The following is a 13069-nucleotide window of genomic DNA, read 5'->3' as shown; positions in this document are numbered from 1 at the left end:
AAATTGTCTATATGGCTAGCAGCTAGTTTCATTCTGGAGTTATTTTCGATGACTCTAGAAGTCAAACTCAATTGACTACATGGCTTTACAACAATAACGGATGTGACCAGTAATTCCCGTTAATATCCATTTTTAAATGTAGTTTAGTAGAATGCTTCGGTTAAATTAAAAATGCCAGTTGTGCCCCTATTTCTAGTGCAGCACCATTAGACAAAACTATATGATTTGACTTAAATGAGACTACTGACTGTGATAAGGATTTTTTTATTTCAATGTACTAGAAAGTCTAATTATTTTTAACAGTAGTATGTGTAAGGAAATAGTTTCCTGTGCTGCATTTTATTAAATAAATGTCCAAAATATTTTTGTATCTTAATTGGAAGAATATGGGTCTCCAATAATAAGCCCATGGTATCAGTAGGCCTAAAGCGGTATTTGATGGGTAATCATTTAAAAAAAAAAAAAAATGAAAATTAGACTCAACATAAATGTATGGATTTTTATTCAAGTGAGCATATACACACACTAATATAACAGTATTCTCTCTGCAAAATTCAAAGTAACAATAAAATAAAACTTAAAAGTAATGAAGTCATTAAATGAACAGTAGTTAAAATGAGCAATAAGCAAACATTCACATCATGTAACAAATTAAACACTGCCTGCTCAGCAACCACAAGGCAGAAACAGTCTTAAGGATTCACTTGTCAGGAATGTCCCTTTATTTATTATTATTTTTTTTAAATACAGTAACTCAGACACACTAGGATGAATCTTGCAGAAAATCTACTACAAGATATGACTGAAATAAAAAAAAAAGAATGCCATGTATATGATTTAATGGCTGGATTTTGCTTGTGAATGCAAAACAATAAGGACACTGAACATTTGTAAATAAAACAGATTATTTCATCTCAGTGCAATTAAAGTAATAAAATATCAGCTAGGAGTTTGTTGAATGAATAGGAAGTCTCTTAGATCTTCTGTTTGCTGGGCTCTCAATTTGTTTCCATTTTAGGTCACAGAGAAATCATACGTTTCCTTCAATGCTGATAGGAGGAAGTTGCATAGGAGTTCTCCTCTTCTTGTCTAAAGTTAAAATGAATACAAAATACAATCATTAAATAAAAAGAAAAAAGGGAGACTGCTGGTAGTGGACGACAAAAACCAAACCCACAATCGATAACAAAATAATGCACTGAATGATACCGGTGGCAGGTCAGCATTGCTGTAATTCCCATTCCAGGCCAGTGTGCCAGCCCTACCTGCTCACCTCTCCACTACACTTTATTTATTGCTTCCCCCTTTTGCCTCTTATTCAAGTGGCGGGCGAAGGACAAGTGTAGTGTTCATTCTAGCACCCGCCAACTTTGGAAACCCATGAAGTTCCTCTTCCCTGCCTGGGGTGTCGCTGTCTGCTGTGGTGTTTCTAGCACAGGTCTGGTTTGCATATCAGTGCTGATATACAGACCACACTGTGCTATAAGCACTACAGCAGACAGCGACACCCCAGACAGGGAAGAGGAACTGCATGGGTTTTCAAAGATAGCGGGTGCTAGAATGAACACTACAAGTGTGATCGCAGCAATCGTGCTTCCTGCATCTGTAGCTTGGCAGTGGGGGGGAATTAATTATACAGGAGAACGGGGTGGACATGGAAAATGACACTGCATTGGTAGGAGGCTGAAAATCACAAGGGAGGGGGTACGGATTCCTCAAAGCCCTGCAACTATTGAGCAGCAATTCTCAAGTTCTATGCACTGACTAGCCAGAATTTATTCAAATAAATTAAAGAATTTAAATAAATAAAATATTTTATAATTAAGGGATGATGATTCTACAAAATTGATAATACAATGTGTACTTAGTGTTCCCGCTAGGCTGTTTTAGCGGGGCGCTGCACCGCGCCCTGCCCGATTTTTAAAGGGCAAAATGCGCCCTGCCCCTCTAGCAGCGCCCCGCTAAAACAGCATGGTGCCTGCCCGACTCCTTGCACGGGGAAGCCCAGCGCCGCCTTAGACGGCGATGCCCGGCACTTCCCCGGCATCAAGGCACCTTCCCCTGTGGTGACGGCATCTTCGGTGGGGCCGGGCCCGCCCCCTGTACTGACGTCGCCGGCCGGACCCGCCCCCTTTAGTGACGTTGGCGGCCCGCCCACTTTAGTGACGTCGGCGGTCTGGGACCGCCCACAAGTGTGCCGTCGGTGGCCCCGGACCGCCCCCCATCGCCCTGCCCGGCAAAACTTCTAGAGTGAACACTATGTACTATGAGGCTTTCGCCCCTCATTTCCAACATACTATAATTAAGATAATGGTAAACAGCAATGACTATTCTATCCAAACTGGAAAAGCGCTAGGGAATAATGGCTGACCGAAACAGTAGAAACATAGAATTTGACGGCAGATAAGAACCACTTGGCCCATCTAGTCTGCCCCTTTTTTTAAACATGTTACCTCAAACCATATTTGATCCTTATTTTTATGTAAGGATATCAATATGCTTATCCCAAGCATGTTTAAATTGTACTACTGTATTTGCGTCTACCACCTCTGTTTGGAGGCTATTCCACTTATCTACTACTCTTTCTGTGAAGTAATTCTTCCTCAAATTTCCCCTGAATCTTCCTCCCTCTAGTTTCAGTGCATGTCCTCGTGTTCTGCTGCTCCTCTTCCTGTAAAGAATGTCTCCCACCTGTACCTTGTTAAAGCCCTTGATCATGTCCCCCCTTTCCCTTCTCTGCTCTAAAGTATACATATTAAGATCTTTTAGTCTTTCCTGGTACGTTTTGTGATGTAGGCCATGCACCATTTTAGTTGCTCTTCTTTTCAGTAGAAGCACACAAGGGGGTACATTTACTAAAACTTCTAAAAGTGAAAAGGTGGGGATGTTGCCCATAGCAACCAATCAGATTCTATCATTTTCTAGGATGCAATGGAGAAATGATAGCTAGACTCTGGTTGCTATGGGCAACATCCCCACTTTTAGAAGTTTTAGTAAATTTGCCCCAATGGGTAGATGCATCTGCGATCACGTGGTCATAAAGGCATATGATGCAAATTTGTATTACAAAAGGTAGCTGGTCTAATACGTTTCTACGAAGACTATAATCCTAGTCCAACCACCACCCCTGAGAGGGTGAGCAGCCCACACTGGCTCTGACATACTACCTGGGGCGAAGGCTGCAGTGCAGCGGAGCTGAATACATACTGTACATACACACACGCTAAGTTAATGGTTATATGCAGATAGTCTCTAGATCAGCAGTTCTCAAACTGTGGGTCCTGTCCCCAAAGTGGGTCCCGACTCCATGTTGTGACCATCAGGCTGATGACTTTTCTAATCTCAGTCAGTGATTCAAGGAGTCTGGAAAATCTGTTGAATTGTCTGTTACTTCAGACTCCTCCCATCATGTTGTGCCACCACAATGCTGCCTGCTGACTACACATGTGATGTGATGGCCTTCTGCAGTAACTTGCTGGGGTCCCTTATTTATTTTTATTTCCTGATGGGATCCTAGAGCAAGATAGTTTGAGGACTCCTGCTCTAGATTAATAGCAGCCCACAATCCAGCTTTCAGTGATGTTAGTGCAGGAACTTTCTCACAGCCAGAACCACAGGCAAATGGCATCATGCTTTGCTACAGGTGCTGTAGTGTATGTATGTATGTATGTATGTATGTATCTGTCATTTGGGGCTTTCCAGAAACACAGCAATAAACAGCAGTAGCAATAGACACAGAGCTGACAGTGCCTACAGGGAGTTCATCATTTATGCAATAGAAATATCCACAGATTACAATGCAGCTGCTGCTTTAATGTAAATGGTCTTGTGTTGTTACCAGTATGTATGTGCATACAGCTGTACTATTCTCTAGGCCAATTAAAACGAGGTTAATAAAAGCAGATACAATTTCAAAAGTTAAGCAGCGCTTTGCAAAGTCATTCACGAAGCCACGTGGTAATACAAGCAGATGAATGGCTTTCCCGGCTATGATGCGGGAGCGTGCATCGCCGCTAATCGCCCGGCGCTCTCAGCAGGGGGGTCAGGTGGCTTTGCATAGCGCAGCAATATGCAAAGCCGTCCACAAAGTCACTCATCTGCTGAGCAGCTTTCCTGGGAATGATGCAGGAGCACGCATCACCACTCACTTGCTGGGCCACACACACTGGGCACTGGGCGACTTTGAGCTGAAAGACGCTCAAACTTGGTGTTTTGAGCGGCTTTCAGCTCAAAATTGCCCAGTGTGTATGGGCCTTTAGAACAGCTACTAGTATTCTGGAGCATACATAGTGGGGTGTATTCAATGACTTTTGCAAGCTGTGATAGCGAGCAGTGCTGTCTGCTCGCTGTCACAGCTCACACGTTCAGTATTCAACTGACCCCTGAACACGCTGTTTCCAAGTCGCTGGGTTTTTTGCTTCGATGTGGAAATGGCGTGTGCAGCCGGGTAAAACAGCGAGGCTCGCAGCTAAATGCAGCGGGATCCCTGCATTAGCCGCGAGCATCGCTGTTTGGGGGAATCCTTGCAGTCATCTGACAGCGAGGGTTCCTCCTGAAGATGAATATGGTGAGTGGTCGGCGCGGGGGTTATACGCTGAGGGTCGCTTGTTTTCGGCGATCCCCACCGTTTAACTCCCCCGCCGGCCGCATTGAATTCGGGCCAAAAGCTCCATGTAATTCCTGAGACAACAGGATTTCAGAGCACTAAAATAAAGGTTATTGCTTAGAAATACATTAATTGGCAAAATGTTGTATTAGGTCGTACTATGCCGCAATCTGTGCACATGGCTAATTGTGATTTGAAATGACAAGATATAATAAAGTAGGAGCTCGCAGGTGGCCAGTAGTAGGGGATGATTCAACCATATATATAGGGCAAGATTCAGATTTGTTAGCAAAGCAAAGAAAGCACACAACTGGGCAAAACCGGGATGTAGTGCAGGTGGGGTGGATGTGACATATGCAGATAGATTAGATTTGGCGGAGGTGTGTTAAAAACTGAACTCTAAACTTCAGTGTAAAACTAAAGAGGCCAGTATTTACCCTGCACAGAAAACATATAACCCACCCAAATCTAAACATCTATGCACATCTATTACACCAGCCTCCACTTGCAGTACAACATAGTTTTGCCTAGTTGTGTGCTTGTTTGCTTAGCTAACAAAGCTGAGTCAGACACATAGTACAATATATGCATATGCTACTGCATGTAATGTTTCCGTGTAATAATGTGTTGTCAAACTAAACCGATTTGAGCGTCTACAGCAATGGTAGAGTGGCAAGACTCGCACCCTAGAAAGACTTAAGGCCCCCATACATTAGGCCGACTTGTCTTAGGGACAAGTCGGACCCAATTTACCTGCGAGCCGCCCGGCAGCTCCCCGGGAGGCTCACATACAATTTGGCACTTGATGTGCCATTTTTTACATGGGATAAATCGCATGCGATTTATCCCATGTAAAAAAAAACCCCGGGGAGCTGCAGGGCGGTGAGGAGTAGTGGGGGCGGGCAGCGCTGCTGACCTGGCCGGGAAGTGTACTTACCCATAGCAGCAGCGGGGACGGGACGCGTAGTGGCGGCTATTAGATTTTTAAAATATTTGTCAAATGACCGGCCGCTCTCTGATTGGCCGGAGAGCTCTCAGCCAATCAGAGAGCGGCCGGTCATTTGACAAGTATTTTAAAAATATAATAGCCGCCACTGCGCTGCCCGTCCCCGCTGCTGCTATGTATGATTGGGCAGCCTGTGATTGGCTGAGCGCTCTCTCAGCCAATTGCTGACTGGCTGAGAGAGCGCTCAGCCAATCACAGGCCGCCCATTCATTGTATGGGCTTTTTTTTTTTATTCCGTACTGACAGCTCCCGCCGGCTCCCCCTGCCCGGCTCTATGCCGCCTGTGTCCCCCGCAGCACCCCCAGCCCCCCCTGCTCCCTCTAATGCCGCGCCGCGCCGCCCCACTAGGTCCCAAGTCGGGTGGTCGGACGTGCAGCAGGTCCGACCACCCGACGCAGATCCGATGCGCACGGGACCGCGCATCGGATCTGAGGGGACATCAAAACTAGCCGATTTTGGTCCGATTTCGGCCAGATCCGACTGATCTGGCTGAAATCTGACCAAAATCGGCTAGTGTATGGGGGCCTTTCTTCTGTGTGACAAGAGAAGATGGAACTATGACCTAATAGGCAGGTACAGAGGTTGTGATGTTCTTGGCTGTTGCTGCAGGGTTGAGGCTTTACACTGTGAAATGTATGCCCCCAAGGCATAGAGAGAGAGAGAGAGAGTTCTAGAACAAATATTAACAATGTTATCCAGCAAGTTTGATCCTGCAATACCAACTGCATTAAAAACAAAAAGCATGGGAACTGACATTTACACATGGCTTATGCTGTTTATTTCACAAGACCTTTATACACTTAAATCAAATTGTCTGGCTGGGTAGTCGGACAGCTTTACAGGCTGGGTTATTGGTTAAAAAAAACAAAACTAAATTCAGGATAATAATTATGAAACCTTTAATGAACAGTCAGATAACTGTTCAGAACAACTACCATTATATATTAGATATTATAATATATTGTAGTTCTATAATATTTTCCATTTAAGAGCTAAAAATAAAAAAATGTGCAGCTGCTGTGGGTAAGGGTACTGCATACACCGGCACAATTCTTCTTATAAAACTAAAAATAATGCAGTTATAAAATATTGTTAAATACACAAGTGCCTTCATGCTATAGGGGTTGGTAAGATGCCTGCATGTTTCAGTGGGGAAGGCCCATTGCAGGTCATTTGAGATCGATACTGGAATGCCAGGTCTGCATTTGTCATATAAATAAATCAGGAAATATTAGTGCTGTTCTCCATAAAGATAAGAAAGAAGAAATTTGTATAAGCTGATGTATGCTAAGTGAAGTGGGAGACCTAGGGAAAGGGATAGGTACATCACTGCTGCAGTATCACTTTGGGGATTTATTTTCACTGCAAACACGGTGATGAATCGGGTATGACCATCGATCTTCGGAGATCAACGCTAATCCCTACTTTTCAGTACAGGAGTGAAACTTAACATTATAGGGAATTCAAATGAAGAACTCCTAACAGCGTTGGGAATATGCCAAGTTAAACAGCTATTTGCTGTGGATAATCCTCCACAAACCTTCTTAAATAGGTTGAACCTATGGTTTTTTTTGTTCAAACAGTTTTTATTGATTTTTTCAATTCGAAATTGACATCAATAAAAATATAGAAGCTACAAAAGAATACTTTTTTGTGCATTGTTTGGAAAATTACATTTAGTTGGAAACGTCACTGAATAGGGCAACTAGTGTTCTATACATAACAGGTCAATAAACAAGACAAAAGTATTTTTGCACATTCAAGTAGGAAGAAAAAATCTAGGTCTAATCAGTCATTAATTAAAAGGAGTAGTAGAGGAAAGAAAAAGAAAAAGGAAGAGGAACACTTCCAAGGAGATAGGGAAAAGGATAGAAGAAAAGGAGAGAAATAGAAGGTTGGGAACAGAGACTATATAAATCGGAGAGGGTTATCAATGTTAAGTATTCTTCAGTGTTTTAGAACTTGTCAAAGGGAATACAGTATCTCATAATTGAGGCCTGTGGCCAGATGGGCAGATTAGGAGCGACTCAATAGGGACAGATATAATGGAGTGTCTTTAAACTCTAGCCAGGGCAGCCAGGTCTTAGCAAACTTTGAAATATTCCCAGACGGGATGGAAATTAGATCTTCCATTTTCATATATTAGTCAATTTTATTTTAAACCATTCCATAAATCGAGGGGGCTTTAGTTGATCTCCAATGGATTGGGATTATGGCTTTTGCCGCATTATTAAGTGAACCTATGTTTATGTTGTGCTCGCTGCCAATTTGATTTATTTCTTTAATTAAAAATGTTTAAATAAAATGCAAATAAAGTGAAGGCATAAGATGGTAGCTCAACAAGACACCATCAAAAAAGTCCCACCAAATTTATTGCTGCCAGGATACTGGAGATCTGGGCATTAGAAGCACATCTCTTTTTAGCAATTTCTGTGGTATACAGATTAAGGGGGGTATTCAAGCTCATTTTTTTCACCTCGTGTAGTCGAGTTTTTTATGGTTACGTTTTGCTCGACAGAAATATTTTTTCCTGCAAGCCGTGATCTCGCCAATTCAAAGTGTCAATCCTCGAAGTCTCCTCCTGTCGACGTTTGGAACGCCCATAACTCGCAACATTGTATAAACTCGCCTTCGCGCCATGTCCGCGCCTATAAATAGGCTTGTAACTCGTGTTCCCTCGTAGTACTTGCTGGTCTCCTGCTCCAAGGCTCTGGCCATCCGTGCTGCACAAACTCAGCAGCTCCTGCCGATTCAGCCGGGTACATACAGTCAACAATTGTAATCGACCCATTCACAGATGATTCATAGAAGGAGTAGTATAGAAGTATAGAGAATTCACTAATCATATAAAAAAAACAAGCAGAAAAAAACACATGTACTTAACAGCATTTGATGCATGTGCTGTGTATAGTGGAGGAACAGTAGACCCCTTCTATAAAAAAAAAAGCTAATGCAATAGAATATTCTCCTTGAAAAGTGTGCTTCTGCACCATGTTTGTTGCTAGAAAATATGCACGCAGCATTTGCAATAGACATGCTGACAACACCGCTGCTATGTCCTTCGCAAAACAAGTTATAATAATGGCCATAGTAGCAAAATATGTATGAGGAGTAACAGATGGAAACCTCAAACAATTTCACAATAAAATACAAACATCACGCCTCAAGATGGAGGTGAGCAAAACACCCAGAATAATTGCCTAAAGCAGGGGTTCCCAATCTTTTTTGAATCACGGCACCCTAGAGTATCAGAATTTTTTCAAGGCACCCCTAGGCCCCCCAAAAATTAATTAGATTTGGTTTATATGTAATTTTTAGGGTCAGTTATGTGGTAAAGGGCAGGATTTGCTTCTGTTTGTACACATTTTATGATTGGCAGCCACCAGCTCGAGTAAAAAAAAGGGTCCAAAAAGCTCGGCTACTCGAGATCACAATCTCGACAGTCGAGCAAAACGAAATGAGAAAAAAAAAAACCAATCGCGGAAAAAAAACCAAGGATTGAATATCCGAGATGCTAAAAAAAACTAAATTCTCAGGTGAACTCCATGAAACGCTCGACGGCGACCGAGCTCGACAGACATTGAATACCCCCCTAATAGTCTAGTGATCAACTGAAAATATGTACTAAAAAGACACACAATATTGATACCCCCTCTGTCAAACATGAATGCCTGAGTGTATATGTTGGAGCGTCACCCAGAACCCATATATATGTGCCCAGATGTTGTAGACCATCATTGTTAAGTGTCCTACCCCCATCCACTGACTGCATGTTTTTCTGAAGAACAGGTTGATATTATCTGGGGACCACCAGATGATACCTATTAAAGGGGCTGCATTCATTGAAAACAAAAAGGGGACTCACCTTTTTAAAATGATGGTAGTCTTGAATATCATTAGAGCCAGTATGGGGAGATCTTTCCCCATCTTTGGGCCTTGTAATGATTTCTGTAGTGCAAACATGATCACCAAAGAATTATTCTTTCAAGGGTCACAGTTTGAAAAAGAGACAACACCCCTTTTTAAAATGATGGTTCCAGCATGAGGAGAAGGAAAATGCTCTCCCATGATCCTGCTTTTAAACATAACGGTATTGCAGTGGCTGCAGAGGGTGAAGTTGATGAAGTTTAACCACATCACTGTCACACTCCTTAGCAATAAAAGCATAGGCCGTTGCAAGCTCAGTACACACTAGACAACTGGCAAAACATGCAATATTGTCAACGATTTCCATTGCATACACAAATGCCGATGCCAGGTCCGGGCCCTGCTGCAGGGGGGACATCAATGCGGGGGCGCACATATTATGGGTTCACATTAGACTATGTACAAGATATGTTGCTTCGATCCAAATGATCAGGCAACAGATCATCTAGGGCAGGCATGTCCAAACTATGGCCCTCCAGCTGTGAAACTACAAATCCCATCATGCCTTGCCACAGTTTTGCGATTAGGGAATGCTAAAACTATGGCAAGGCATGCTGGGATGTGTAGTTTCACAAAAACTGAAAGGGCCATAGTTTGGACATGCTGGATCTAGTCTGTACCCTGCTTCAGCTCTGCATAATAAGCAAGTACCAGATATTTATCCAATTTGGCTTTAGAAAGCTTCATCAGATTGGAACTTCCTTTATTATCAGCAGATTTGTTCTTTAAGTGAAGGGAGTGGCCTATGAAGATATCCCTCAATGTGTTTAAATAATAAATGTATAGCGCATCAATATAAAATGTCCTATATAATAAAAGGAAAATGCTGCCTTTCACCTCTATGGAGGAAATTCACGTGTTTTGCAGGACGGCGACCACTAGATGGCGCCCAACAGTGTTGCCCCGTTTGGCACACACACACGCCAGCGCTGACATGAATGATATGTCATTCCTTCCTTTTCACAGGATGTTAACTAGTATGCAAATAAACGGCAAGGCATGTAGATTAACACTTATAATAGATGAACTTGTGGAAAAGTCTGAACCTTTATATGACAGACAAACAAAAATATATAAAGACGATTTCCTAACAGCTGTAACTGCACAAAATAAAAAAAATAAAAATATAAAACAGATGGAGATTGAGCGCCCAATTCACAATAGAGAAAACCCAACAGATGAGTATCTCTGCATGTCAGGCAGTGGAACATGAGGGCTCTTGGCAGGGGGCCAAACATTACTATGGGATGTCACATAGGAAACCACTAGAGCGGCCTTGCATCACACTTATTTGACCTTTATTTGCAAATAGCCCTGAACAACTATGTAAATTAGAAATATATAACTAGCAATAGATGATCTGTCTGCTCTCAAACTATGTATCACCCTAATAGACAGTTTCAAAACTGAAGGGGTGCAGGTACTGCAGGGCCCAGAGGTGAGGGGTCTGCACAGTGCCAGAGCAGCATAACAAGGACCCAAATGCATCTGCCTGCAGAACCTTCCTCTACTGCCCCAAACACACGGAGCCAGAGAGTCTCCATGCTGAGCTATACTGCTTACCACAGATTGATCAGCACACAGTGCACCAGTGCTGTGTGCTGAGCAATCTGGCAAGGCCAGGGTTCTCTGGTGAGAGAACACGGACAATGAAAAATAATAAAAACAAAAGGAAGGGGTTATTTGTCAAAATGACCCTTGAGCACAGGCCAAGAAATAAAGCAGGTAAATAAAAAAAATAAAATAAAAATAAATACAATACAAGTCCATATATGCTGTATGGCTTTGTTATACTCTGTACTGCGTACTGTATTAAACTACACTGCTAGAAGAACCTTCTGCTACTCCTGTCTCTTGTGTACAACCAAGTGACAGCTACGTTGAGAGAGATTATGATAGCAGCCAATAAAAGTGCACATCATATGACCCAACAAAATAAAATCATACTACACTTTCAGTGCCTTCTTGTGTTGTTTTGTCATTTATTTTTCTTCTACGATCCCCATGGCAGCCTTAACACTGGGATATTCCCATCCCCCATAGATTCAGACAGGACATTTTTCTCTAGGACCGCCCACATTGGGTATAATAGCCCCCTCCTTGCTATCCTCTGTGTCTTTTTTCCTGTCTCCGTTTAGAGAAGGACAGAGTAGGTTGTTATTTTGTTTTAAACAGGGTTACCTCTATACAGTGGAAACTGGATGGGGTGGCTCCCCGGGGAGAAGGAGATGCTAAGGTCAGTTTACTACCCTTATGCATATATTCCTGCCATGTGTAAATATGGACGCTATGTGGTAAAGCATGGAGAATGTGTTACATACCGGGTACACAGCGGCAGTATAGCAGGCGAGACGCCTGCTCAGTGGCCGGGTGAAGGAGCTGACAGACCGAGCTGGAAGCCGCGCCTGGGCGCTCCGGAGTACAGGCAGAAGGGGCGGAAGTTCGCGTACCGCGTCACTTCCGCCCAGAAGCGCCGGAGGTGCGCCAGTAGATGCTTCCCCGCGGAAACAAGGGGAAGCAGTTTTGGTTCCGCTTGGCCATCCTGAATAGGAAAAGCGGCAAGGAAAGGATTATGGCGCCCTATTTAAAGAAACGCCAGAAAAACAAACATGTGCAGCTATTCTGGATATTCTCTGGAGGTTACAGCACTGAAAGCTGAGAGCATTATGGATCCACCTTCTCCCCACAAGCCGGTTGATGCCCCAGTGAGGTAAGCCCTTTGGTTTTTGGGCATTAGTTTTTTTGTTTTAAACAAGATACTTAGTGTAGCTTTGTTTTCATAGTGTGCCTGTTACGGATACAGTTCATAAGAAGAAAAACGGCAAAAAAGAAGTTTATAGAGACAAGATGCATGTCTTGCGATAAGCTGTTTGCCTCGGCCCAAAAGAAATCACTGTGTGATGAGTGTGAGGCTGGACAGAGAAAATTGGACAGAAAGGCTGAACAATCTGAGATTCTCAAAGATTTGATGGCATGGATGAAAGACTCATTTGTCTCAAAAGATGAATATTTGCAGTCAAAAACACCCAAAAGATCCAGAGCTCAGGCGGAGTTCAGTAATGAGGAAGGCTCAGCTGAGGAGGTAGAGTGTCAGGAGCCAGAGAAAAACTCCACAGATGAAGGGGAGTTAGAGGAAACCAGAACCTTTAATCTAGATTTAGTTGAAGGTATGCTGAAAAATATATACAAGGCAATGAACTACAAAGAAGAAGCGAGTACGTCGGGAGTGAAGAACCCCTTATATGAGGATAGACCGAAAAAGGGAAGAACATTTCCAGTCCACACTATGGTGAGGGATATGATCGCTAAAGAATGGATGAACATGGACAAGAAATTGACACTAGGTAATCGAGTCGATAAGATGTACCCATACAAGGACGACGAGTTCTTAGGCTGGTGTTCAATGCCGAAGGTAGATGCTGCAGTGGCAGAACTTACCTCAAGGTCCACTATCCCAGTTGAAGATTCGGCGGCCTTTAAGGATTCTATGGATAGGAAGACTGAGAACGCCTTACGTAAGGTCCATTCAG

The 13069-nt window shown here is 43.0% G+C and overlaps 1 protein-coding gene across 1 annotated transcript in view; it reads right to left on the bottom strand.

The window, feature by feature from the left end:
• Window positions 1-485: 485 nt before the first annotated feature.
• LYSMD2 (LysM domain containing 2) overlaps window positions 486-13069 on the bottom strand; it is a 43011-nt gene continuing 30427 nt past the window's right edge. Inside the window, exon 3 of the mRNA XM_083183907.1 lies at window positions 486-1089. Within this exon, the coding sequence (XP_083040033.1) occupies window positions 1044-1089 (46 nt within the window). The 3' untranslated portion in view covers window positions 486-1043. The remainder of the gene's footprint in view (window positions 1090-13069) is intronic.

Source organism: Crinia signifera, chromosome 4, assembly GCF_055691185.1.
Source record: "Crinia signifera chromosome 4, ASM5569118v1, whole genome shotgun sequence".
Lineage (NCBI taxonomy): Eukaryota > Metazoa > Chordata > Amphibia > Anura > Myobatrachidae > Crinia > Crinia signifera.
This window is presented reverse-complemented; position numbering and strand designations above follow the sequence as displayed.